This window comes from Melitaea cinxia, chromosome 8 (assembly GCF_905220565.1).
Source record: "Melitaea cinxia chromosome 8, ilMelCinx1.1, whole genome shotgun sequence".
NCBI lineage: Eukaryota > Metazoa > Arthropoda > Insecta > Lepidoptera > Nymphalidae > Melitaea > Melitaea cinxia.
Window position 1 is genome coordinate 14,571,969 of NC_059401.1, and position 27,026 is coordinate 14,598,994.

Below are 27,026 nucleotides of genomic sequence, written 5' to 3' on the forward strand. Positions count from 1 at the left end.
TCTTAAACGCAATGGACTTCATCAATTGCGGATGATAATTGTGAATTGTTATCTCGTTACATTGCTATTAGTCGATTTAGCCAAGGTTTTTAACTGTTTATGGTAAGGGTTACCAACCGCGTTATTTTTTTGTTGAATGCCCAAAGATAAACAATATTAAAAATATGATGAAAAATCCCTCATTTTTTACGGTGACGGAACATTTTTTTTAATTTAACTACCCTATTAGAATTTTTTTTTTTTTCTATATAAATATTTCAAATCTGTGACAATTCACATACAATTTTTTAAATGTAGCAAGAAATACGCTTCAGACTGTAATATCCCACTGCTGGCCATAGGCCCCTTTTCCTATGTAGGAGAAGGCTCAGAGCTAAATCCACCATGCTGTTCTAATGCGCGTTGTATATATATGAGTATAATATATATGTATAATATAATATATATATATATATAATATATATGAGTACTAGAGATACTATGAGTAACGATCGATATGAAGTGTATATGATAACAATTATACAAGGACTAACAACCAGACCGGAAATAAATATCTGTATAAAAACAAATACCCACTCCAAGCGGGAATCGAACCCGCGACCGTCGGTGTTTAGGCACCGCCGACACGGCACACGTACCACTAGACCGGTCGTCAATGGTCATGTAATAATACATAATTATAGTAAAATTTGAACTGTTGATACTAGTACTGATGCATTTCTAGTCACTCAATAGATGGCGCTCCAAGAGAGCAATCCGGGAATAATAGGGGAGTGGTCACATATAAGGGACAAGTATTGAAAAGGACAGTTCAAATTATCCGCAAACTCAGAACAATTTATATGTTATCAAATTCATATTTGTTCTACAGTTGCGATGCACAATCTTTTCACTCCTAATTTAAAATATTAAATATTTAAAAATTTAAAAACACATTTAAGAAACGGATTTTAAGCTTATAATTAAATGTACCTAATATTAACAAACATACATTCACTTAATAAATATTATATAAAAAAAATCTATCGATGCACACAAAAAACAATAAAGCAAAACAAAGGAATAAAAATTGCTAAAAAAAACAACAGCAGGACTGAAAATAACCATCTCAAATCCCTTCTATATGTTATTTAAAACGTAGTCTCACTAATATACTAATTATGCGCTAATTTTATTAAAGGGATTATTTCGTATTTAAAGTCAAATTATCTGTGATATTACATGTTATCCCTTTCAATATACCAAAGGTATGTAAGGGTTAAATTCCACATTTTTTTTAAATGCTTCAGATAAGCTTAAAAGAATTTATAAAGATAAATAACGATAAAAGTTAAATATTGCTTTTTGTTAGCAATATAGGCCTCTTGGATATCGCAGCGAAGCTACGGCATCACCATCGGTCGGTAAACGGCGGCACCTCGAGGTCGTTTTTCTCATACAAGGAACATTTGATTCGCATAAAAGTCACACCCAACAACACAGTACAAACAGTACCTTGTAAAACTCATATTTTCTTTTTTTTGGGGCACTTTTTAACGTTTTCATGTGATTAAATAACGTAAACAACCGTACAGGTCATCGCAATCAAAGGCCTGTGTGTTGTTTGAAATTGCCACAACGCTGCGCCACTAGCTATGTCCAAGAGGCCTATAAGGTCCTACCAATTTAAAAAAAGTGTCGTGTTTATTTTCTAGGACATGCAGAACTAAAATTTCCCTTTCACGTGACCTCTCCCCTCTCCTCCTCTTAAGGTAAAAAATTCCAACGTTGAAAGTAAGCAAAAAATAACAAAGAAAATATGTAAGTATTTTTTTATTTGATATTTTGTGTTAAATTTTAAACATACAAAATTGTTCATTACAACATACCGACAGCAGCGCCACCTATCGGGCCCAAGTGAGATAAAAACTACCCTATCTCCCAAGTTGGACCAAATTACAGATGTTTAAAAAATTTGATTATAATTGGTTCAGTAGTTTCGGAGATACATACCAATAGCAGCGTCACCTATCGGGACCAATTCGACGGGTGCAAAGTAAAAAAAGTTAACTACAATTTTGAGATTTTTTTTTATTGCAGTAACTAACTAAAAACTTTATATTTTACAACATGGCAAAATAAAAAATACAAATATCACCTCATTTCTTGTACTTTTGTCAAGTAAAAGAAGACAACTACTGCTGTTTTGTAAAATTACACGACGTACATGCGTTCAACTACCACCTGGCCGCTTTTACGCAGTCCGCACGGGGGGCGCACGTTCATTCCTATTGTGTCATCAGTCAGATGTCATGTGCTTCGCCGGCCGGCAACAATGTTTGTTTGTTTTGGTTTTTTACGTATTAAGGTTTGTGTGAAAGTGTTATCATAATAATAAACCATTTGAATAGATCACAATAGACATGGAAAGACGTTTTTGGAAATTTTTGGAATTGGAAAAGTCATACTTATAAATATATGAAACATCTTTATTAAACCCAGATTTATTAATTCCTATGTAGAAACGACCAAGTGGTAGTTAACTCAGTTGTCATATTTTTAAGCACAATGTAGAGGCAGACAACTGCAATATCTCGTAAATTAAACATAATTAGATGAAATGAAATATACAATTGTTTGTCTTTCTAAAAAATATAGCAGTGATGAAAATTTCAACAAATTTGGTTTGAAATTGACAAAATGAGAGCACTTTTTCCTATTTTGCGCTCTCCTGAAAAGTTGCTGTTTTGTATATAACTCTTTTTACTTTGCACCCGTCGAATTGAGATAAAAACTACCCTATCTCCCAAGTTGGACCAAATTACAGATGCTTACAAAATTTGATAAAAATTGGTTTAGTAGTTTCGGAGTTACATACATTTAAAATTTTCATTGTTAACGCCCACCCCCGTAATCCTTATTGGGCATGAGTTATCCTAAAATCCGCTCATCGATCATTTCTACATCACATAAAGGAGATTCGTTTCAAATTTGGAGTCGATAGTTTAAAAACGGGAATTTCCCATTGTTAACGCCCCCGCAACGATATAATAGGTAATGTGAAATAGCTAGTTAATACCATTTTTACTGTATGTAAATTAAATTAAAATGCGGTCTACGAATAAGATCAATTTAATCATTAATAACTTACATAAAATGCGCCCTAATATTTTATTTAACATGAACTTTATTGAATAGCAATAAAGTTCAAATTGACTCTACATTTTAGTCAGAAAACGTTTGTATGGGAAAAAGAAAAGGGCTGTTTTTAGGGTTTTCACGGAAATTATTCGAAATTTTCTCGCCGTAAAAACAATCCTTGGACTTCAACGAACATTAAAAAAACAGAATTGGTAAAATTGGTCCAGGCGTTGTTGAGTTATACGCTTACAAACACATTTTACGATTCATTTTTATATATAAGACTAGCTGTGCCCGCGGCTACACCCGCGTTGAAATCAGTGTGTCACAAAGTTTTCCCAGCAAACTTCCAATGAAACTCTCATCAAAATCGGCTTAACCGTTCCGTAAACCTTCTTCTTAAAGCACTCTCTCCATTGGTGAAACCGCACGAAAATCCGTTCAGTAGATTTTGAGGGAATCGATCACATACATTTTTGGGGACTTTGTTTTATAATACACTAACTGGTGCCCGCGACTACGTCCACGTGAAGCGCGCGTCGCGTCGAAGGTTCGTTGAATTCGTCAGAATTGTGGTATGAAATAATGTAGTAATAATATTATAGTATTGTAGTGTAAATATGTTTAAAATATACTGCATGCAGTTTAGTTTTTAATAGGGTTCTACGTAAAAATATGCCACGGAAGAGCGTAACGCACGCTCCTCCGTGACTCCGTGACGACAGGGGTAAATAAAATATCCTAGTAATAAATTATCCTAGTAACGTAAAAATTAGATATTGTATAAAATATATTTTTTGTACTACCTATATGTGATCAATATAAATGTTTCTTGAACACATAGGGTTGCAAACGCGGTTATTTTCCTTTAAACCGACCCTGCTGTATATGTTTCATACAAACTATCAACCCCAGTTAAACCCCCTTAGTAATGGAATATCGTAAAATCCGTTCTTAGCGGACGTCTAGTAACTATAATCTACCTCCCTGCCAAATTTCATCTTTTTCCATCCTGGATGGATAGATCATCCAGCGATTTTTGAGTTCTCGTGATGAGTGGGTCAGTGACCTTTCTCTTTTTAATGGACTTCCAAAAAAGGAGGAGGTTCTCAATTCGACTGTATATATATATTTTTTTTTTTTTTTTATGTATGTTACATCAGAACTTTTGACCGGGTAGACCGATTTCGACAAATTTTATTTTAATCGAAAGGTGGTGTGTGCCAATTGGTCCCATTTAAATTTATTTGAGATCTAACAACTACTTTTCGAGTTATATCTAATAATGCGTTTTTACTTGACGCTTTTTTCGTCGACCTACGTTGTATTATACCGCATAATTTTCTACTGGATATACCGATTTTGATAATTCTTTTTTTGTTGGAAAGGAGATATTCCTAGTTTAGTACCATGATAAGGAAACCAGGATCTGATAATGGGATCCCAGAGAAATCGAGGGAAACTCTCGAAAATCCGCAATAACTTTTTACTGGGTGTACCGATTTTAATAATTTTTAATTTAATCGAAAGCTGATGACAAATCATGTGGTCACATATAAATTTTATTGAGATCTGATAACTACTTTTTGAGTAATCTTTGATAACGCGTAGTTACTTGACTATTTTTTCGTCGATCTACGTTGCATTACTCGTCGATGTAATTGAAGTCGGGTTTTTTTTCGTTTACGAGCAAACACAATTATATATATATATAGATTACGATGCATTATTTGGACACCTCCTCACCATCTATAGAGCATACATTTTAAATTTCAAGTCTCTTACTTCAAATACATAGGAATTTCATACAAACTTCCAACCCCCGGCCTCCGCAAGTTCAAGCTCCTCATGTGTGTTTGCCATAGTCACCACGGTGGGAAGGCGGATTGGTGACCGCAGGGCTGGCTTTGTCGCACCGAAGACGCTGCTGTCCGTCTTCAGCCAGTGTATTTCAAATCCAGCAGTTGGATGGTTATCCCGCCACCGGTCGGCTTTTTAAGTTCCAAGGTGGTAGTTGAACTGTGTTATCTCTTAGTCACCTCTTACGACACCCACGGGAAGATAGGGGGCGGCTATATATTTTATTGCCGTAACAACACAGAGATTTTGTCCAAATGAAAGTCCAGTAATAAAATAAAAAATAAATAAAACAACTACCGCAGGTTAGCTGGAAGAGACTTCTTCTAAAGTTATTTCTACCGGCTTTCTACATGTAAATTATATAATGTGTATAACGCCTGACTGAGCGCAGTAGTCAGTGGTCGTCGTCCGGGCTACATCTGACGCCCGTTAGCAATCGTTTTCATTCATTAGTTTTGTTTCATTGCATATTGGAAAATTACTAAAATCGGAAACATAGACATTTTTTTTATTGTTCGCTTAACTTAAACACGCCAATACGCCAACACGCCAACATGCCAAAACTCCAACACGCCAACACTCCAACATGCCAACACGTCAACACGCCAATACGTCAATGCGCCAACACGCCAACACGCCAATGTGCCAATACGCCAACACGCCAACACTCCAACACGCCAACATGCCAACACACCAATACGCCAACACGCCAACACGCCAATACGCCAACACGCCAACACGCCAACACGCCAATGTGCCAATACGCCAACACGCCAACAGTCCAACATGCCAACACGCCAATACGCCAACACGCCAACACGCCAATGTGCCAATACGCCAACACGCCATCAGTCCAACATGCCAACACGCCAACACGCCAATACGCCAACACGCCAATACGCCAATACGCCAACACGCCAATACGCCAACACGCCAATGTGCCAATACGCCAACACGCCAACAGTCCAACATGCCAACACGCCAATACGCCAACACGCCAACACGCCAATACGCCAACACGCCAATACGCCAATACGCCAACACGCCAACACGCCAACACGCCAACACGCCAACACGCCAATGTGCCAATACGCAAACAGGCCAACACGGCAACACGCCAATACGCCAATACGCCAACACGCCAATGTGCCAATACGCCAACACGCCAATACGCCAACACGCCAATGTGCCAATACGCCAACACGCCAACAGTCCAACATGCCAACACGCCAATACGCCAACACGCCAACACGTCAATACGCCAACACGCCAACACGCCAATACGCCAATACGCCAATACGCCAACACGCCAACACGCCAATACGCCAACACGCCAACACGCCAATGTGCCAATACGCCAATACGCCAATACGCCAACATGCCAATACGCCAACACGCCAACACGCCAACACGCCAACACGCCAACACGCCAATACGCCAATGTGCCAATACGCCAACACGCCAACAGTCCAACATGCCAACACGCCAATACGCCAACACGCCAACACGCCAACAGTCCAACATGCCAACACGCCAATACGCCAACACGCCAACACGCCAATACGCCAACACGCCAACACGCCAATACGCCAACACGCCAACACGCCAACACGCCAATACGCCAACACGCCAACACGCCAACACGCCAATACGCCAATGTGCCAATACGCCAACACGCCAATACGCCAATGTGCCAATACGCCAACACGCCAACAGTCCAACACGCCAACACGCCAACACGCCAATACGCCAACACGCCAACACGCCAATACGCCAACACGCCAACACGCCAACACGCCAACACGCCAACACGCCAACACGCCAATACGCCAACACGCCAACACGCCAATGCGCCAACACGCCAATGCGCCAACGTGCCAACGCGCCAATGCGCCAACACAACAGGATGCCAACAAAAATAACAAACCTGTTTAATAACGAACCGTTATTTATGATATTATATCTGTCCAGGTCCGGAAGAAGCCACTTCGCCATCTAAGGACATCGTGACTTACCCTTTTTTGCGCTTGATAAAGCTCCAAAAAAGTTTAGGGTTTGAAGACAAAGTTGTTTCCAGGCTATTCATATACAATTTATAGTTTAATTATGAAGCTTCGCGCAACGCTCCCTGAGCAACTTAAAAGTAATTAAATCACGAGGGTTGTCATTTTTACGATATTAAAATTTTTCATTGATGACTTTTATCAGTGCTGCAGAAAACCATAGCGGATATTTACTAGACCGTGTTTTGGATTTGGGCACATGTTTAGCAATGATAATTCTCAGAACAGCAATCATAACTCGACAATTTCTTCTCCCAAGAATATTATTCAGGGCACTTGTAATTTTGTCATAGTCAGCTTCGTAGAAGTGGAACCTAGCCCCAATACAAGATTCGAGCTTTTCCTGAAAGTTAATTTTAACGGAAAACTCAATAGGAGGGTGTAATGGTTCTATCCCGGAAAGAGGGTCCTTGCTTTCGCTCAATTGGGAGATAACCAGAAAGCTAATTACTAGGTCTAAAACGCGATTTTTATTATTTTTACAACAATTATACTGTGTAAGAGCATTTAATTACATTAAATCAGTAATCATGTTATTCAACAAATTATTCGTTGTTATCGGAGTCAGTGCAGGGCCAGTCGTCTAGTTCCAACACAGACCACCCAAGTTAAAATCCCCAAGAACGATTATGTTAAAGGAGCTAAGTTTATCAATTATATGATTTGTATTTAAAATGAAGTGTTCCAAGATATGTTTCTGTACCGGAGGGGGAATATAAACGGTGCAAATGTACAGATAATCAGTTTGACCATTGGTATTTAGCAGTTCAAGTTTAACCCATAAATCCTCACAGTGCGATATACACTTTATGTGGAGTAATTGTGAGATTTTTCCCAAATAGGAAGGCAAACATCTTAACCTAAGTGTATTAATAAAATATATGATATGATATTTGAGAGCCAATTCATTGACGAAAGAAATCTATAAAATATTACGCTACAACGATTAATAAAATAAAAATATTCCAAAATCGAAAAAATGTATCTCTTTTCGTAGCATAACAGATGAGATAATATAAAAAAATTATCCCAACTGTTATGATAAAAATAAGATATGATAAATATTTATAATATTTTTTATACAACTAGGTCGCCAAACAAGAGTACGGCTCACCTGATGGTAAGCGATTACCAGAAGCATTGCAAGCGTGTTGCCGACCTTACCCCGAATCTCCCCCAGGAGCTCTGGTCACCTTACTCACCACAGAAACACAACAATCATTTATTTATACTAACCATTTATCCTATCCTTTATTATTATCTGTGCTGTGTGGCTACGGCACTAAAGAATTTAGCCACCCCCTCTCTTCCCGTGGGTGTCGTAAGAGGCGACTAAGGGATAACAAGGTTCCACAACCACCTTGGAACTTAAGAAGCCGACCGATGGCGGGATAACCATCCAACTGCTGGCTTTGAAATACACAGGCCGAAGACGGGCAGCAGCGTCTTCGGTGCGACAAAGCCAGTACTGCGGTCACCAACCCGCCTGCCCAGCGTGGTGACTATGGGCAAAACACATGAGTTCACGTTATTTTTGGCGTAAACTTGTGGAGGCCTATGTCCAGCAGTGGACTGTATAGGCTGTAATGAAATGAACCATTTATCCATTCCGTACTCTCAGTTATTTTATGATATTGAAAAATTAAAACGAAAAAGGTCCAATGAAAATAAAAATAAAAATAAATGCAATAAATACTTTGTGACTGTCACAAACAAAAAAAAACTGTATAATTATTATTTTATTTATTTATTGACAATGGACTTATCTCATATATAAAATTCTCGTGTCGCGGTGTTAGTAGTTAAACTCCTCCGAAACGGCTTGACCGATTCTCATGAAATTTTGTGTGCATATTGGGTAGGTCTGAGAATCGAACAACATCTATTTTTCATACCACTAAGTTAAAAGGGGGGATTAAGGGGTTTAATAAAATATATGGCAAAACAACGTTTGCGGGGTCAGCTAGTATAATAATAATAATAATAATATACTTTATTGCACATTTAAATAAAGAACAAAATTAAAATTACAAGCAATTATAGTAACAAATTGTACAACCAGGCGATCTTATTGCTAAAAAGCAATCTCTTCCAGACAACCTGATAATGAAAGGGATATTGCTTTTCAGATGGGCAGGTGGTATACAGATTTAAATAAGTAAAAGAAAAAAAAATAGAATATATAACAATTAAATATACATATACATTATACACATACGTACGCAATAAAAAATAAATAAATAAAAACATTTACATACACACTAATATATAAATACAGTAATCGTATAATGTATAGATTCATGGCAAATTTAATGATCTTTTATCAATTGAATGTAGTGAGTTTAAAATAATTATAGGCTGAGGTAATATGCTTTCAAATGCTTCTTAAACAGAAACAAACTTTCAGCTCGTCTTATGGCCACGGGTAAGTCGTTCCATAGCAAAACAGCTTGCACAGCAAAGGAGTTTTTATAAAAGTTTGTTCTGTGAAGGGGTACACGCAGCTTAAGGTTTTCTGATGACCTTAAAATTTCACTATGTGAACCAAGGAATTCGAACTTATCCTTTAGGTAAACAGGTGTTGACGGATGAAATAGTACACAGTACAGAAGAGACAATATATGAGAATTCCGGCGAAGACGAATGGGTAACCAGTTCAGTTTTTTACGAAATTCCGAAATGTGGTCATATTTACGCAAGCCTATATATATATATATATATATATATATATATACAATATAGATTAGATTCATGAATATAATTCATTCTATAGAATATAGATTACAGTCATGTAACTTTTTCAATAATACAAAAACAATGTTGTGCACTTGCAAGTAGTAGTAGGTAGTTGTATTTAGTTGCTATAATGTAATACAATTCGTGATCATAATGTAATAAAATTTATAGCCTTATTTCCAATGGATACCGTAAAAGCAAATGATACACGCGACAAAGAACAATGAAACCTTACAATTGAAATTCATATTAAACATAAAACAAAGTCCTAGCATGTTACGCCATTAAACCTTTATTTGCACTTAAGGTTTTTTTCATATTTTATTACGATTTACCGCTCGCACTCTTTGGATGAAAGGATGATTATACGCAAATAAATAGTACATTAAAAAAACTAAAAAAACACGCTTTTATAAATAAACCAAGCTAAAAAGGAATAATCTTATCAAATTAGTGTATTGTCATCGGTCCTCAAATCTGAACTTTGAAAGTGGGTCAAAATGAAGTCCAAAGGAGTCGGTTACAAACATACAAACATACAGATGAAGCTAATAAAAAATCGTGTAAATGAGAGATGTTTTGAAAAATTGGTTGTTCTTAAATTTTTAAGGACACAACACCTTGTGAGACTTTCTAAGACCGCCAAACACGAAAATATAAATACCTTTTCATTTAAAATGAATAATAATAATAATTTACCATATAGGATTATGTTAAATTCAGGTTTAGTATTTACGATGTAGAAAATGCTGTGTGGTTACAGCAGGAAATAATATAGCCAACCCGTCTCTTCCCGTGGGTGTCGTAAGAAGGCGACTAAGGGATAACAAAGTTCCACTACCAACTTGGAACTTATAAAGCCGACCGATGGCGGGATAACCATCCAACTGCTGGCTCTGAAATACACAGGCCGAAGACTGACAGTAGCGTCTTCGGTGCAACAAAGCCAGCCCTGCGGTCACCAACCCGCTAGCCCAGCGTTGTGACTATGGTCAACACACATGAGTTCAAGCCATTTTTGGCGCAAACTTGTAGAGGCCTATGTCCAGCAGTGAACTGCAATAGGCTGAAGTGATGATAATGAGTGATGACGTCTTTAATATTAAAAAAATATTATTATCTATAATTATATAAAGATCATAATACATAAAGATATTAATACTAAATTATAGACAATATTATTGCGATGCGTTGGCGCAATGGTCACAGCACTGGTTTGTAACTGTTGCGCTGGCGGTTGCGGGTTCAAACCCCGCACATGACAAACATTTGTACTGGTCGTACAGATGTTTTCCGTGGTCACCGTTCTCGGATAGCACAATAGGCTGTCGATCCCGGTTGTTATTATGTACACCTGATAGTGATCGTTACTCATAGTAGGGAATATAGCCGCCAACCCGCATTGGAGCAGCGTGGTGGATTAAGCTCTGATCCTTCTCCTACATGGGCAAAGGGGCCTATGTCCAGCCATGGGATATTACAGGCTGAAGCGAATAATTATATAAACAAAAATGAATTGCCGAAATTCACGTACGCGCATAATTTGAGTGCTCCAAATTGAACTATTAATTTTTTGTCTTCGCTATTGTCTGGACAATATTTGTATAAAAAATAATTAAAAGAAGACGGAGAAAGAATATATACTCACGAATAAACATATGGCCGTACAAAGTTCGCCATGTCAACTAGTCTTTTAATATATAACTTCATGTAATCCCTGATGGCACGTTTTGCATGAGGTCAATGAACAAATGCGTCATTCAGTATAACTAAGTGAATTTATTACTCTGTCATGACCTGTCTACTCTGTTTGGGGATTTAATGTCTTCGCCGCCTTTGACCTAACCGGGTTCATTTACTTTTGACTTAATCCCCTCTTTATTTCATGCTTTTTCAATTAGTTCATAGAAATTATTGACCATCGCGGAATATCATTGCTCGAATTTCATACGTGTCATTCAAACATCAATTGCGACAATTATTGCTACCAAAAATTTTTTACATTTATGTTATACGATTCAGCATACCTGTAGGTATGGCTATTAGAATTTTTCAATAAATCTGGTACCGCAAACAGGCAGCTATTAATTGTAGCCAACCGATAAAATATAGACGTTCCAGAATTTATTATTATAAAATAATTGTGTTTGCTCGCAAACGAAAAAAAAACCGACTTCAATTACATCGACGAGTAATACAACGTAGATTGACGAAACAATAGTCAAGTAACTACGCGTTATCCAAGATTACTCAAAAAGAAGTTATCAGATCTCAATAAAATTTATATGTGACCACATGACAAACATCAGCTTTCGATTAAATTAACAATTATTTAAATCGGTACACTCAGTAAAAAGTTATTGCGGATTTTCAAGAGTTTTCCTCGATTTCTCTGGGATCCCATCATCAGATCCTGGTTTCCTTATCATGGTACTAAACTAGGGATATCCCCTTTCCAACAAAAAAAGAATTATCAAAATCGGTACACCCAGTAGAAAGTTATGCGGTATTTTTATTATTATATTTAGTACAACGTAGGTCGACGAAAAAAGCGTCAAGTAAAGACGCATTATTAGATATAACTCGAAAAGTAGTTGTTAGATCTCAAATAAATTTAAATGGGACCAATTGACACACACCACCTTTCGATTAAAATAAAATTTGTCGAAATCGGTCTACCCGGTCAAAAGTTCTGATGTAACATACATAAAAAAAATACAGTCGAATTGAGAACCTCCTCCTTTTTTGGGAGTCGGTTAAAAATACACTCGAATCGATTTAAACAAATTTGATAACGATATAAATCAACTTTTTTAGACTTGACACTCGCGGTTTTCAAACATAGTCTCTTTTTAAGTATAAACGAGTACATACCACGATATAGTTTTTTGACGATTTTTTTTTTTTGACGATTTTTCTCGATATTAGTCTCGTCGTGACCACCGGCCATGTAACTGGTCCGAAATATCGACAAAAATCGTCAAAAAGCTATATCGTGGTATGTACTCGTTTATACTTAAAAATATATTATATATAAATCGATTTTGTTGAATTATATAAGTATGTATATAACAACATTTCAGACGTGATATCCTCCCAGACAAGTTCCACGTCCATTTACAAAGTCCGACCCCGATATGCTCTTGACTTTGAAATGAGGATGTACAGAATTTTCATAACAATAAGTTAAAAGCGACAGCGATAAAATGTTGTAAGACTTACGCTACACTTAATTTTGGTTGTGCGTAAATGGGCACAATATTAGGTTTCTTATGGTAAACTAACTGTAACCCCTTCTAGTTTTACCTGTGCATGTTCCTATTCCTATTATATTATTTGTGGATCTTCCCACCGTGCCTCCGGAGAGCACTTTAAGCTGTAGGATATTATACGAACGAATAAAAATACCAAGCTTAGTAATGAGTGATAGACTACAATTAAATTTTCGCGTTTATATCACAAGTAGAACGGGTTTTTGTTTTTTTTTTCGATGATCTATAGTATACGTATTTAAACGAGCGTTTTTATTCGCTGTAAGTTCATTCATTTAGCCGACGTAATCCAATGAGTCTAATCCAGACATATCGGACATCCTCCGATAAATGGCGAACAAGGCCACGGCCATGCCAATATGTACGGGACATATTTACGTATCGTTATAGTATCTACTTGAATTTTTTTATGACTAGGTCGGCAAACAAATTTAAGGCCTACCTGGTGGTAAATGGTTACCGTAGCTTATACGCGCTTTAACACAAGAAGCATCGCAAGCGCGTTGACGACCCTACCCCTCGACCTTCCCCAGCAGTTCTGACCACCTTACTCAACAAAGGAACATAACACTAGTTGAGAGTAGCGTTATGTAGCTGTGCTTTGGTAATTTTAAACAGATTATATTCTGTTGTGCCATATTTCGATATATATATATATATATATATATATATATATTATTCGCTGTAAGTTCATTCATTTAGCCGACGTAATCCAATGAGTCTAATCCAGACATATCGGACATCCTCCGATAAATGGCGAACAAGGCCACGGCCATGCCAATATGTACGGGACATATTTACGTATCGTTATAGTATCTACTTGAATTTTTTTATGACTAGGTCGGCAAACAAATTTAAGGCCTACCTGGTGGTAAATGGTTACCGTAGCTTATACGCGCTTTAACACAAGAAGCATCGCAAGCGCGTTGACGACCCTACCCCTCGACCTTCCCCAGCAGTTCTGACCACCTTACTCAACAAAGGAACATAACACTAGTTGAGAGTAGCGTTATGTAGCTGTGCTTTGGTAATTTTAAACAGATTATATTCTGTTGTGCCATATTTCGATATATATATATATATATATATATATTTATTTAAGTCAATATAGTAGAAGTAGTAACTATGACTTTATTATAAGCGTATAGTATGTCTCACGTGGCTCGCCATTTTACCTACTTGTACCTTCGGCAATGTACTTCATTTATTAATCCTGGTTTTTTATTTTTTTATTTTATTAAATACTATTTTCATTACTTTTTTCGTTACTATATCTAGTTTTTAAATGTAAATCTAAGATCCTGTGCTGGCAGCATTTGTAAAGGTGCGGACTGAAAAGCAGCAATAAGCTGAGTCTACGACCTTTTCACCAGCATTTTTTATAAAATCTCTGTAAATTAGACTAAGAAATCTTTTGTTTTTTTTTATGCTTGGTGAATAAACGTCTTTATTATTATTATTATTATTATTAGTTACAGGCTTTGGTGTTTCTTCTTTAGGGTCTATTACATCGACATCTGTTCACGCATGATCAGTGTCCGACTAAGAAGACAGCATACACGTCATGTTGCGTGACATCTAACTATATTGCGTGCTGTTATACAACGGACACCGCTGTCAAATGGCTTGATATTATGATGTCGCGTTTTCTGCTTCAGTTGTGACCTTGTGAATGTGCGACTTAAAATGTAAAGCCATACAATCGCCTTGATATAAAGTATACCTATGCGAAATACAAAATGTCAAAATCATTTAATTCTACACACAGCATTAACGCCATATTATCGCGTAATAAAAGTAAACTAGTGATCGCGTAATAAAACTAAATTTGACCATAATTAATTTAAATTATAAGTTTGAACATTATTAAGATTCAGTTGTCAAAGACTATATTTCTATAATAATGAAGTATAACTACTTCTATAATATGTGTGTAATGTTTTTTTGAAATTATACTTCTTTTGCGCCTTAGGGAAAAAAGATGAGAGTGTATTATTACGTTGTACGCGCACACCGTCACAAAAAAAATCCGACACCCTGAACGGAAGTTAGCCATCCAATGAAGTATAACTTTTTAGGTGCGTGCATAAGTACTCACACATTTTTTTTATTGATTTAATGTATTTTTAATACATAATTGAAGAAATAATTTTTTATTAGCATACTGCACTCCTTCTCTATCGCCGAGTTGCACGAAAAGAAAATAAAATTTAAGTAGTGATTAAACTAATTTAATCGCAAGAATTGTATGAAATTCTGAAAAGCGTAGAAACACACGCAGGGTACAGCTAGTGTCATATATTAATCTCGTATCAAAATTCAGACAGAGGGAAATTGGACAGACGTAAGGTAGACTTGTCATTTGGCATTTTTCCAACTTTGCCATTGCTAACAAACATTTGTTATCGCATTGCATATACATATTACCTTATACATAAGGAGTATTTGTGGTTGCACTCTTCCGAACGGACCGACCAATTTTTTTTTTTTTTGAAGTAAAACCTCTTTACACAGTGATTTTTACAGTAAGCTGGTGAGTGCGTGACGAGAGCGTTACGAAAAGTGTGATGGGCCGAGGAAAGCGGAAGTTGAGAGGGAGAAATAGATTAGTGAAGATAGAAAGTTTTATTTTAGTCAAGTGGTCTAAAGCACACTCGTTTTTTATGTGTACTTGATCAGTATGATAACAGATTGTAACCGCTGGTCGGTTAGATTGGGCCGATCCAGAATGTTTTTCTATTTAAATAATATATACGACAGAACAACGCTTACCTGGACAATTAGTAAATTTATCGGCCGGTTTCAATAAATATAAGTTATATACCGTATATCCCCGTTTTTGCTTACTCGATACAGAATTTTGAAGTAAGCTCCATACAAATTGTGACGAAAACCTCTCGCTAGGAAACAAAACCAGAAATAGGTAAATAAATAAAACCAACCATATATGTAGTATTATACATTTAGATATCAAAATAATGACAGTCAATTGTTACCTTATACACAGACATAAAATTGCTCAACTTAGGAAAAGAGAAGAGAATACGTGTAAGTTTTTATGTGGAAATTAAAAAAAAAAAAAACAATGAAATAAAACCTTAATTTTTTATTCAGTCTATTTTCACGAAACAGATATCTAGTTAGTGCGGTTCACTAAGTGGTTTGAAATGGAATGCTTTGAAGTGGATGCTTAATTATTTCTACTTCTCCTATTCATGGGTTTGCATGTCTTGCACGGGGGACACACACAACAGGGACAGGCCTTGCAAGGATGCAGACAGTACTCGTCACCGATAGCATAGCAACGACCGAGTGTCAACATGTCTTCGAGCTCACACCTAAAAATGTATTAATATAGACGTGTAATTTTATTACTATCATTTAATAACGACACAAAAGTTATTGGATAATGTTATTCATGATAAAGTGTGTTTGTTTACCTTCTTCATTTCTTGCATCATATGTATTTTTAGTTATAATTTTACTACACCACTCAAAATTTTTGTTTTTTTTTTTTTTTTTTGATATCAAAAAAGTGCCAAGTTAAAGCAGGCACCTACAATCTGTCTGATGGTTGCTTACCACCAGGGTTACGATAGCGCAAGTTCTGTATCATAGTATAAACGCTTAGCCGATCCTATCCTCGCTTTTAACAGACCGCATCAATTGGATATTTGGCTACCTTACTAGTAAAATTATTAGACTACGATCTTCTGTAAGCTTAAGATAACACGCAAAATAGGCGCAAAGTCGGCGCAAAGTCGAGTTGCGGAAACTAGCCCGTGTTTACCATACCATACCATACCAAGCTTAAGATATTTTCTACTACACCTTATTTATTTATTTATTAAGCTTTATTGCACATACAAAAAAAAAGTTACATTTCAGAACGATTAGATACAAATACAAGTAATGTATGCAAAGGCGGCCTTATCGCTTATAGCGATCTCTTCCAGGCAACCTTTAATAAATGTAGTATATGAAAAATATGTCGGTAGTAATGCGCAATCAACAACGCAAGTTTATTACACATAATTAAATCAATTTACCTCATTTCTCTAAAATATCTACACAGTAAAACAACAACAAAGAAAATAATATAACTCACTTGCTGTCTTCCAAAATTCTTGTTTCGATTTGATTAAGATTGGGTATCGCATATTCTATAATACCGCCTTTACCGATAGTGACTGGCGTAGCGCAAATCGGCATATTGTAGCATTTATCTGGATTTGCTTGTTCCACTAGCGCACTGTCTATGAATGTCGGCTTTTCGAATAAACCTAAATAAAATAGTTTATTTAAAATCACTTTTACAATATAATCAAACGAAAATAACTAATTATTAAAACTGCAACACTATATTAGGTACTACGGTTTCTTTCTATATAAGTAATAATAGATATGAAATTATATAATCTTCATCGTTGCCATACAATAATTTACTGATTGATTGATCCTGTAACACTGCTAGGAATAGGTCACATATTGGAGAAGGGTCAGTAAGAGAGGTCGCTTTCAGGTGTCTATGATAACAACCGGGACCGACTGTTATTGAACATTGCTCTCCACAGCACGATGGGAAGACCCACAAGGACAGACGTCCAGACCGGAAACAAACATTTGTTGTTTTTATTCGCAAACGAAAAAAAACGACTTCAATTATATCGAAAAGTAATACAATGCAAGTACAAAAAAAAAATAGTCAAGTAAATAAGTATTATCAAAGATTACTCAAGAAGTAGTTTTTATATCTCGATCAAATATACATGAAACTAGATGACAAGCATCAGCTTTCGATTAAAACAAGAATCATCAAAATCGGTATAGCCAGTGAAAAGTTATGGGATATAAATAATAATACAATGTAGGTCGACGAAAAAATAGTCAAGAAAATACGCATTGTTAGACATAACTCAGAGTTTCGATAAAAAAAATCATTGAACATACATTAAAAAAAACAGGTATCTAGCCCGAGCGGGAACTATGATAATAATTATATGATTAAAGCCAAATCATTCTTAATCAGCTAATTAGTCTCGTACCTTTCATGATGTTAACTACAAATCTAGCGGTTGAAAATCCTAGCGACAAATGTCCCTGTTCGCCATTGTTTTTAACCTTGCAGATTATCTCGTCAGCTTCCCGTACCAATCGAGTGAGGCACTCCACTTGGGTCTAAAGTTAAAGTAGGAAAAGAATTAAATTACTTTATTTATACTACTTCTTTTTATCTAAATTAAACAATATCGTCAAAAGCATTAATAAAGACTACGATTGATAGAGATAATTATGTTTCTATATTCATATTATAGACAGATATTAGCATCTAAATATAAAATTAATACGTTTATTTTATTTTCAGTTCGCGTAAAAGCTTGTAAATTTTATTTTATTTATTTCGGAACGATTAAAATATGTACAGATTTCAAAATTAATTAGTACCTGATCTCTAAAAAATTGTGTTTTTATCGAATAAATAAATAGGGAAATTTTTAATATTTTTTATTAAATAAAGTAAGACATCTAGTCTTTTATTAATAAATAAATTAACGTTCACTATATACTCCAAGTTTGTCCATTGTATTTTAATTAAATTAATTTCGCTATGTCATTATTTACATGGAACTTTCGCACAAGATAGGTCCTAAGGGAAATCAATTTATAAACCTTCGTGTTACTTAGCACGAAGAGATCATTATAAGTTATTTTTGCCTTTCGTTTAGTTCATGCTGGAATTCTCCTCAGTAAATTAACTACACGTTAATTCTAACTAATTTATTTAATAACAACCTCAATGTTTTAAGCAGCAACTGAAGCAGTTGTTAAAAATGGAAATTTGATAAGAAAACGTCAGACGTTACAATAACAAAACCCTAAATGAGAAACTATTGGATAAACGTTACAGCCAATTGACTATTTAACAGTTAACATCCAACGACTCCCGCTAGTAAACGATTCGTGTATCGGGATCCGGAAAAACACAAAACACAATTAATATGTGACCAATGACATGCGAACATGTATAGATGTATACAGAATAGACCTTATATTTTATGGATATGTTTTAAGATTTTGTCCATTAATGATAAACAATAAGTCAAGTAAAACTCGATTCGAATATAAAGATAAGCAGCTCATAGAATCACTTTCGAAACCCACATCTTTCCTACAATTTTTTTCTCTACCGCCGAATAAGAGTTGTATTTTTTGCTTAAATGTTAACATTACTAACACGGATTTGATCACATGACGTTTCAACAAAAAATGACATGTTCTAATAACTGTTGAATTCAAGCAATTTGCAACGGTTATCTTGTAAACTTGAATACACAGCTTAATAGGACAAAAATTGTGTCTGTCGACTTTAACACACAACTAGAATTTACTCTCTTTCATTCTTTAGAGAGTAAAAACTCAAAAAATAAAAAAGATTGTCAATAAATAACCTGTGGAAAGTTTCCAGCTTTTGCGGCTGAGAAAACTGGTACTCTAGTGCATCGACCTGTCCCGCAAATGACGGGAGTGTGAGATTTAGAGGGATCAGACCCCGTGATAGAACAGAACAGCTGGTTGGCGCGCATTGAGTTAATCGCGTTTACACCCAGCACTTTTCGTTTATCGTAGGCACGAACCAGTTTTAAGGTCTGTAACAATGATTATACATTTGATGGCGCCTTTAATTGGAAAGCTTAACGGCTTTTTTATATAAAGTTAAGTAAAATACAAAATTTAATAGATAAATATACGTAACTAACATGCATGCAAAGTGCAAAATTGCAGTCCACAGGCGGAGTCTGTATAGCGATGATAGCCTGGGGGCAGAACTGTGCGCAGGCTATGCTGACTGTTCGTACTATATGCATGTTGTCAAAAAACAATTCTCTGTCAGTAACGTCGCAGCACGGAGGCATGACATAATGACCGCCGCAGACGAGCACCACGTCGGCGTCCTAATTAACGTAAAATGATATGTTTGGATACACTGAATCTTAAATTATATTGCACCAATTAATGTAACATCTGCTTTTAATTCTAGGTCTTATTCGAGTTTAATTAATACGTACTCATACGTACCTGCCTACACACGTGAAAAAATATTCATCGGATAGATTTTGAAAAAATTACTTAATGTGTGGGTATCTTTGTTAGTTTACAAATGAATAATGAAAATTATTATAATTTACTAGCTGTACCCCGCGGTTACACCCGCATTAGTTCGACGAGAAAACGTACTAAAATATTTTATAGCATATGTAGATCAACCGTAATTACCGCACCACAAATAAATAAATTCTTCTTTTCATTTTATTAAAGGACTAGCTTTTGGCCGCGGCTTCGCTCGCGCAGGAAGCCTACCTAAGGAAGTACCTAAGGGTTAATACTATTTATTTTTTCAGTCTATGCTGAAAGTACTTCTTTATGGAGTACACCTACGAAGGTTCGAATTGACATAGTGGTGAAACGGGAGTTCAGAGTTTGTATTGGGAAACAATTTAATTTATTTTATGTCATGTCCGCTGTCTTAGACTTCGAAATAACTGTATTTTCGCAATCTACGTCCAAAAAAACATAAATAACGACACTCATGTCGATTATTAGGTTTATTTACCCCATTTAACACCCTAAGGGGTTGATTTTCGGAAAATCACGAAAAACGTATTTGCTCATTTATTTTTGGGAGTACTCCTACGAAGTTTCGAATCGTAATGTCTATTTAATATTGTTTTGCGATATGAATTTTGAACCACCATTTTGCCACTTTAGGGCTTGAATTTCGAAATATCATTCCTTATTCCTTGTATACATCATAAAGGGAAAATCTGTGCAAAATTTCAGCTTTTTAGGTCCAAGGGTTTGGGCTGGGCGTTGATGAGTGAGTCAGGACTTGTCTTTTTATATATAAAGATTGTATCATCATATTTTAGGACCTAAGAGGATTAACCGGTGTTAAATTTTGAATGATATCAGATTGAATGAGGTTTTAAATAATTGCTCCTCTTTTATAAGTCTTGGTGTGTTGTTTTATAGCTTCCTCGCTAAACAACTAAGTATCCACTAAAAATGATTTTTATAGAGGCAGATTTTTATTACAATTAGCTTTAAAATATAATTTGAATTTATATTAAACTAGCTGTACACTGCGCGCGTAGCTGCTTTTTTTTTTGGTCGTACTAACTCAGAATCCTTTGTATAGGTAAACATCGCATTAGCACAACACTTTGCTGAAGATCATGACAGACAAACATTCATTTTTGTATATATAGATATAGATGACATATATTTGCAAGAGACTTTCATGTTAAATATAAAAAAGCACATTACGTCAAGAGCGTTTTTCAAAAACACTCTTCCTTGGTAAGCTTGTACTTCGGTACTCGTGTCGATATGTGCCAAATCATTTGCAACACCGAGAACTTTATTTTCCGGATCATCATCGTATAGAGCTAAAATCTTGATGACTTTCTGTTGTTTTAAAAAAAGAGAAGCGATACTTCCTACGTCACTGCCGGCTCCTACAACTGTTACCTGTTGTGTAATACATGACAAAAACTCTTAAAGCTTGAATCGATCGTAATAAATTTGAAAAAGTAATACAGAAATAAAAGTTAGGTGCAAAAATAATTGTACTGTACTGTAAGAGTCAGCAAGCTGTTTTTCAATTTCAAATAAATTTTGTTCATTAAAAGATTTTGTCAATAGTAAATAAAACTGAAACAATACCGTTCATAACAAATAAACAATAAGGAAAATGTGATTTCTATTACGTAGAAAAAGTAAACACAAGTACAAGTTTTTAACTGAGGTAGGGCAGAGCAGGAATTTCCTGCTCAAAATATGGAGCAGCCCGACTGGGATAGCACCTCGACCTTACAGAAGACCACAGCTAAATAATACTGTTTTCAAGCAGTATTGTGTTCCTGTTGGTGAGTAAGGTAACCAGAGCTCCTGGGGGGATTGGGGATTGGGTCGGCAACGCACTTGCGATGCTTCTGATGTTGCAGGCGTCTATAAGCTACGGTAATCTCTTACCATCAGGTGAGCCGTACGCTTGTTTGCCGAACTAGTGACAAAAAAAAAAGTTTGTTTACAAATTAACTGCTACAAACCTTCCTCGATGGAAATCTCGGTACAGGACAAAACTTCTCGCATTCTCGTTCTATCTGCGCTAGGACATCAGACATAATATAATTTTGATACTTTGCTTTTGGAACTACTTGGCAGTTCGACTTTATTACGTTTAATATTTGTCGAAACATTTTTATTTAATTTGCTTTTGGTTGATATGTTATTGGTTTGGTATGGTTTTTGTAACATTTATTTTTGGTTTTGATTTTGGGCTATTTTCATAACATTCTTAGACTGACATTTTGTTGATAGAGGATATAGATAAATTATGTCAAATATTATCATCTAACATGACATAATGAAATAGTTTATTGCATTGATAGACTGCGAGTTTCTTTTACAGATGATGAATTTAGTTTTTATGATCAATTTTTATAGACTTATTGTACTCGTAAATATATTAGGGTATATATTCAGATATCAACAAACATGTATTCATAGGACCCACTGAAATAATATTTTTAGACAGAAAATGTAAAAAACAGACGTGGACTTCCACGTTCAGAAGAAAAATAAATAGTTGCACTCGACAAGGATAGACGAAATAAAAATACCAACAGAACAGACATCAAATTTAATAGATAAGTTTCACCTATATAATATATCATAACATTCATATTGATTATTATATTGTCTACCCATACACAGGCATACTTAATCGTGTGTACATACAACACAGGAATTAAAAATGACTAGATCTATTCAGTGTGAAAGCCGTCTAGACTTCACCTTCGAAATTAACAAGACAGAGGGTAGGTACAACATGGATTTGTCCATTAATCACGGGAGGCTCGAAAGGGGGGGGGGGGAGAAAATCGGAAAAAATCTAGAAAGGGAGAAGGGAAAGGGCAAAATATATGCGAATATATATTTTTATTGCACTAGCAATTTATAAACAGTACAATTTTCCTTTACTATTTTCATACCAAAAACAACCTAAAATCTTGGTAGTGTCTGGACATTTTTGAAGTAATGCTTGATTTTCCACTTTTTCTTTTTAAAGGTTTAAAATTTTTAAAACTCTGTGCCCGAATAAACGTGATTTTGGGGAGGAGCAGGAGTGGGGTTAAAAAGGTGTTTAAATAATCACGTGATTAATGGTTACAAAAATTGAAAGTGTCCAAACAGTTCTTAATTTCATTTAAGCAAGTAATTTTAGCAAATTTCAGAAAAATTTAAATTGCATAAATATTATAATATAATCATATATCATTTGATTTTGATCAATATTTATAGTCAAAATCAAATGATATTCAAAACGTTATTTAAAATGAATAGCCATATATCAAACAGGACATACAGTGTTAAAACAAGTAATATAAAAAGTAATCACACAGATCCATAAAATTTTAAATACTTAAATGCAGGCGAAAAGGCACAAGGTAGAGTTTATCTTTTTATTTTTATGAGGTCAATCAATACTTGTATTTTGATATACGTTACACATAACTTTATGGTTTTCCATTCCATGGTTGAATTCGCTCCTAATCTTTTTGTTGGACTAAGTTTATCCAAATATTAAGGTATATTTCAAATAATTGAAAACATATTATTTAAGATCAATATCTTATTAAAATTTTTAGGTGTCTAACTACAGTCAGGGTCACTATTTTTTTTTATTCAAACCACTTGGAACAACTTTAATGTATACAGACATACAGAACCGCTAAATCCGGTTTCCGAAATCGGAACTTTCACTTACTGCAACAAAATTCTTACAATTCACAATAGTGTTCTTAAATAAGTACAATTGTTATAAGACAGTTGAGTTGACAAACCACGTATCGCAGAAAAATCATTTCATCAACAAAAATATGAAAATTGAAATTTCAACTTATATTAAATATAAAAATAGCTCGTTTTAGAATTTTAAATTACGTTGATAATATTTACATAGTATCTTAATAAATACAAATGTATTCTGGCACATTTTCAGCAAAAAGATAAACAACAATCTATAACATTAATTAAAATAAAGAAAAATAAAATAAAAAACCCAAAAAAACAACGATAATCTATTAAATCATAACAAATTAATATACAAAAACTCTCAAACATTTAATAGACAATTGACAAACATTATATGATAATAAACATTTATCAACTATATAATATAGAAAAAAACCATAATTATAACTGGGTTCTCTTAAAAAAAACAACACTCGTTTCAAATATAAGGAGTAAGCGTTTCAAAGCAAGAATGTAAATATAAAAGCCATTTTTTATATTTAATAATACGTTGTAAATAGAGGGTAGATACACAAAAATAATTTATAACTAAACGAAAACTCTCAAGAACTAGACGGCTCATGTGCAAAGCCTAGTTGCCATGAAACGTTAAAATTATTTATTAAAAGTATCTCTTGAACGGAAATTTTATGTTGACGAGGGTTTTTCCAACTTTGAAATCTTCAAATATTTCTAATAACCGTTACTTCTTTCTTTTTTCTTATAAATAAGACATTTCTATTAAATGTATAAGTATTCCATACATATATATTTGCTTCGAATATAATGGAAACACGGCTTAAAAATTCGGTTTACCTAACAATACACTGCAGCTTCGCACGCATCCCCTAATATTCACAACCCATCTCGGAATACTTACAAGTAGATCATAAGAAGTGTTTTATCAACTAGATGTACTCCGCTTGTAATGTTCACATATGTTTAGAAAGAAATATGAAACCATTACATTTCAAAAAATTGAATTTCTTTACAAGACAAGCGGAGCGTGGAAGTCTTACAACTATATTCCTTTATTAAAATGATTACTTCACAAACAGTTCTAGAATGGACAGAAAAGCTTTGTAGAAGAGCTATAAAATCTTCCAAAAATCGCTATCAATATTACAAATTTTGAATCAAAAATAAATTTCATTAAATTGATTTTAGATTAATTTAAAATTTTAAGAATAATTCTCAAGAACTTAAGTTTGTTTTTATTTATTTATAAGCTTCGCGTAGCGCTTTCAGTAATATCTAAAAATAACATTTTCTCGTTAAACAATCGGTGTTTTATAAATACAGTAAATTGTTCAACTTTACATAATAAAATTCTATATTTCTTACAATTTTAACAGCGTTTGTGTCTAAATTAATCAATTAAATGACGAAAAAAAAAATTTAAAATACTATTATTTTTAAAAACAAACAATAATTTTAATTTTTAACTTTATGTCTTATATTATCTTAATGACATAGTTTTTAAATTATAATTTTTTAAATAAAATATGAATTTAATAAAGAAAAGCTTGAAGATTGTAACAGTATATCAAGACACTTCAAGGGTAAAACCAGTTACAAAGAGGACAGAATGTTATAACTAACATGTAAAATACGTACGTATGGATTACAAGCAAATCGAAGCTGCAGCTTATAATCTACTAAACAACGCTTAAATACTAATTGGCAAAGTATATGATGCTATAAAATATTTAAGTACTTATTGATTCTTCCGCATAAACACGATGAAGTAAGACGACAATATTTTAACTTGCAACACTGTATTAATACATATTAAAACTACTTTTGTCTTTATTCGCAATTTATTACAAATTTGTATTTTATTTATAAATATAAAGATTTAAATTACATTTATTAAAAACGAATTATGAATTTATCAAAAGTTAAACGCAGATTGTAAAGATGACAAGTTATGATTATTTTCGTCGAAGATAACATTTAGTTTACGCAATAATAACTATTTAGATTATTATTGCTTTTCGATTTGATTCGGTTATTGTAATAAGGTTCTACGTTTCTTTAGAATTTCTTTAGGCCTTTAAAAATCTTCGACAGAGTAAGGGAGGAAGACTGCAATTATATTATTTAACTTCGATTAGAAGACCTAATTAACTAACGACAATTATTTTAATTCAAGGCAAGAACATGTGTTGCGTACATGCTTTAATCTACTCGAAACATTAATTTCAACTAGCTACACTAAGTATATGTTGCGTTTGTATGAACGTAATATTTGTGACGATTCTACACTCCTACATGCTATGCCTTTAATATTTAAAACAACATGGCTGCCTTTTCCAATGTTCATTAAAAAAAAAATTAGAAAATTTATACATTCTAAAGAACCAATAATATAAAAATGATTCTAAATAAATCAATAACCGATATCCAGTGAAAGTTTTATGTGTTTCTAAATGTGCTAGACAACACAAAAGACTAAAAATCAAAAGTAAAGCAAATAACTACAAATTAAGGATTTAAACAATTCAATACATGTTTTAATTAACCCGAAGATTCTCGAACTTATTTCAAAAGGCAGCCGCCATCTTTAGCCTAATCTAATAAACTTTTTAAAATAAAGTTAAGGTTTCATTTCAATGCTACGACCACACAAGGCTTTTTCAACTAAGTCTACATGCATCGATACGATTTCATAAATGTGTAAACTAGATATTCAGAAAACGCAATACATAGAGATTCCTTGTTTTTATGGTTAAGCTTAAGTCGAAATTTCGAAATCAACGACCAGATTCGAATATTGAATTGGGAAAAAAATTCGAACTTTGACATGACAACCCCAATCACGTGTCCACGTAAATAATTTCATTGGCAACATTATCATACCGATTATTATAGATCTAGTTCAAATTAATGACTAATTTTGTACCTAGATTGTTACAAACTTGTCGGTAAATGCACGATTTTGTTATAAGGTGTTATTGCACTGAGTACCGATAACATGTCAAGTTCAATTAATGAGAAAAAATTTAACACTTGCTTCTTAGTAAAAATTTTATAATATTGCACCGAATTCTTACATGAGAATTTATAAATTTCATTAATGTGATATTTTGTAATATTTATGATATTTAGCAGTTCG

The 27,026-nt window shown here is 34.3% G+C and overlaps 1 protein-coding gene across 1 annotated transcript; it reads right to left on the reverse strand.

The window, feature by feature from the left end:
- Positions 1-16,142: 16,142 nt before the first annotated feature.
- Positions 16,143-22,311, reverse strand: LOC123655889 (malate dehydrogenase-like). The gene is made up of 7 exons (XM_045591635.1): positions 22,162-22,311; positions 21,377-21,580; positions 19,810-20,004; positions 19,501-19,698; positions 18,097-18,229; positions 17,160-17,334; positions 16,143-16,389 (listed from the first exon to the last, which is right to left on the reverse strand). The coding sequence occupies exons 1-7, from the start codon at positions 22,309-22,311 to the stop codon at positions 16,242-16,244; spliced, it is 1,203 nt and encodes a 400-aa protein (XP_045447591.1). The 3' UTR covers positions 16,143-16,241.
- Between the last annotated feature and the right edge of the window lie 4,715 nt (positions 22,312-27,026).

What these genes read in the sequence shown, in the direction of transcription:
- LOC123655889 (XM_045591635.1), bottom strand. Translation starts at nt 22,311, where the DNA reads ATGTTTCGACAAATATTAAACGTAATAAAGTCGAACTGCCAAGTAGTT. An exon ending in CGAGATTTCCATCGAGGAAG is followed by an intron (nt 21,581 to 22,161) that starts GTTTGTAGCAGT and finishes ATTACACAACAG; the next exon opens with GTAACAGTTGTAGGAGCCGG. An exon ending in TTTTGAAAAACGCTCTTGAC is followed by an intron (nt 20,005 to 21,376) that starts GTAATGTGCTTT and finishes TACGTTAATTAG; the next exon opens with GACGCCGACGTGGTGCTCGT.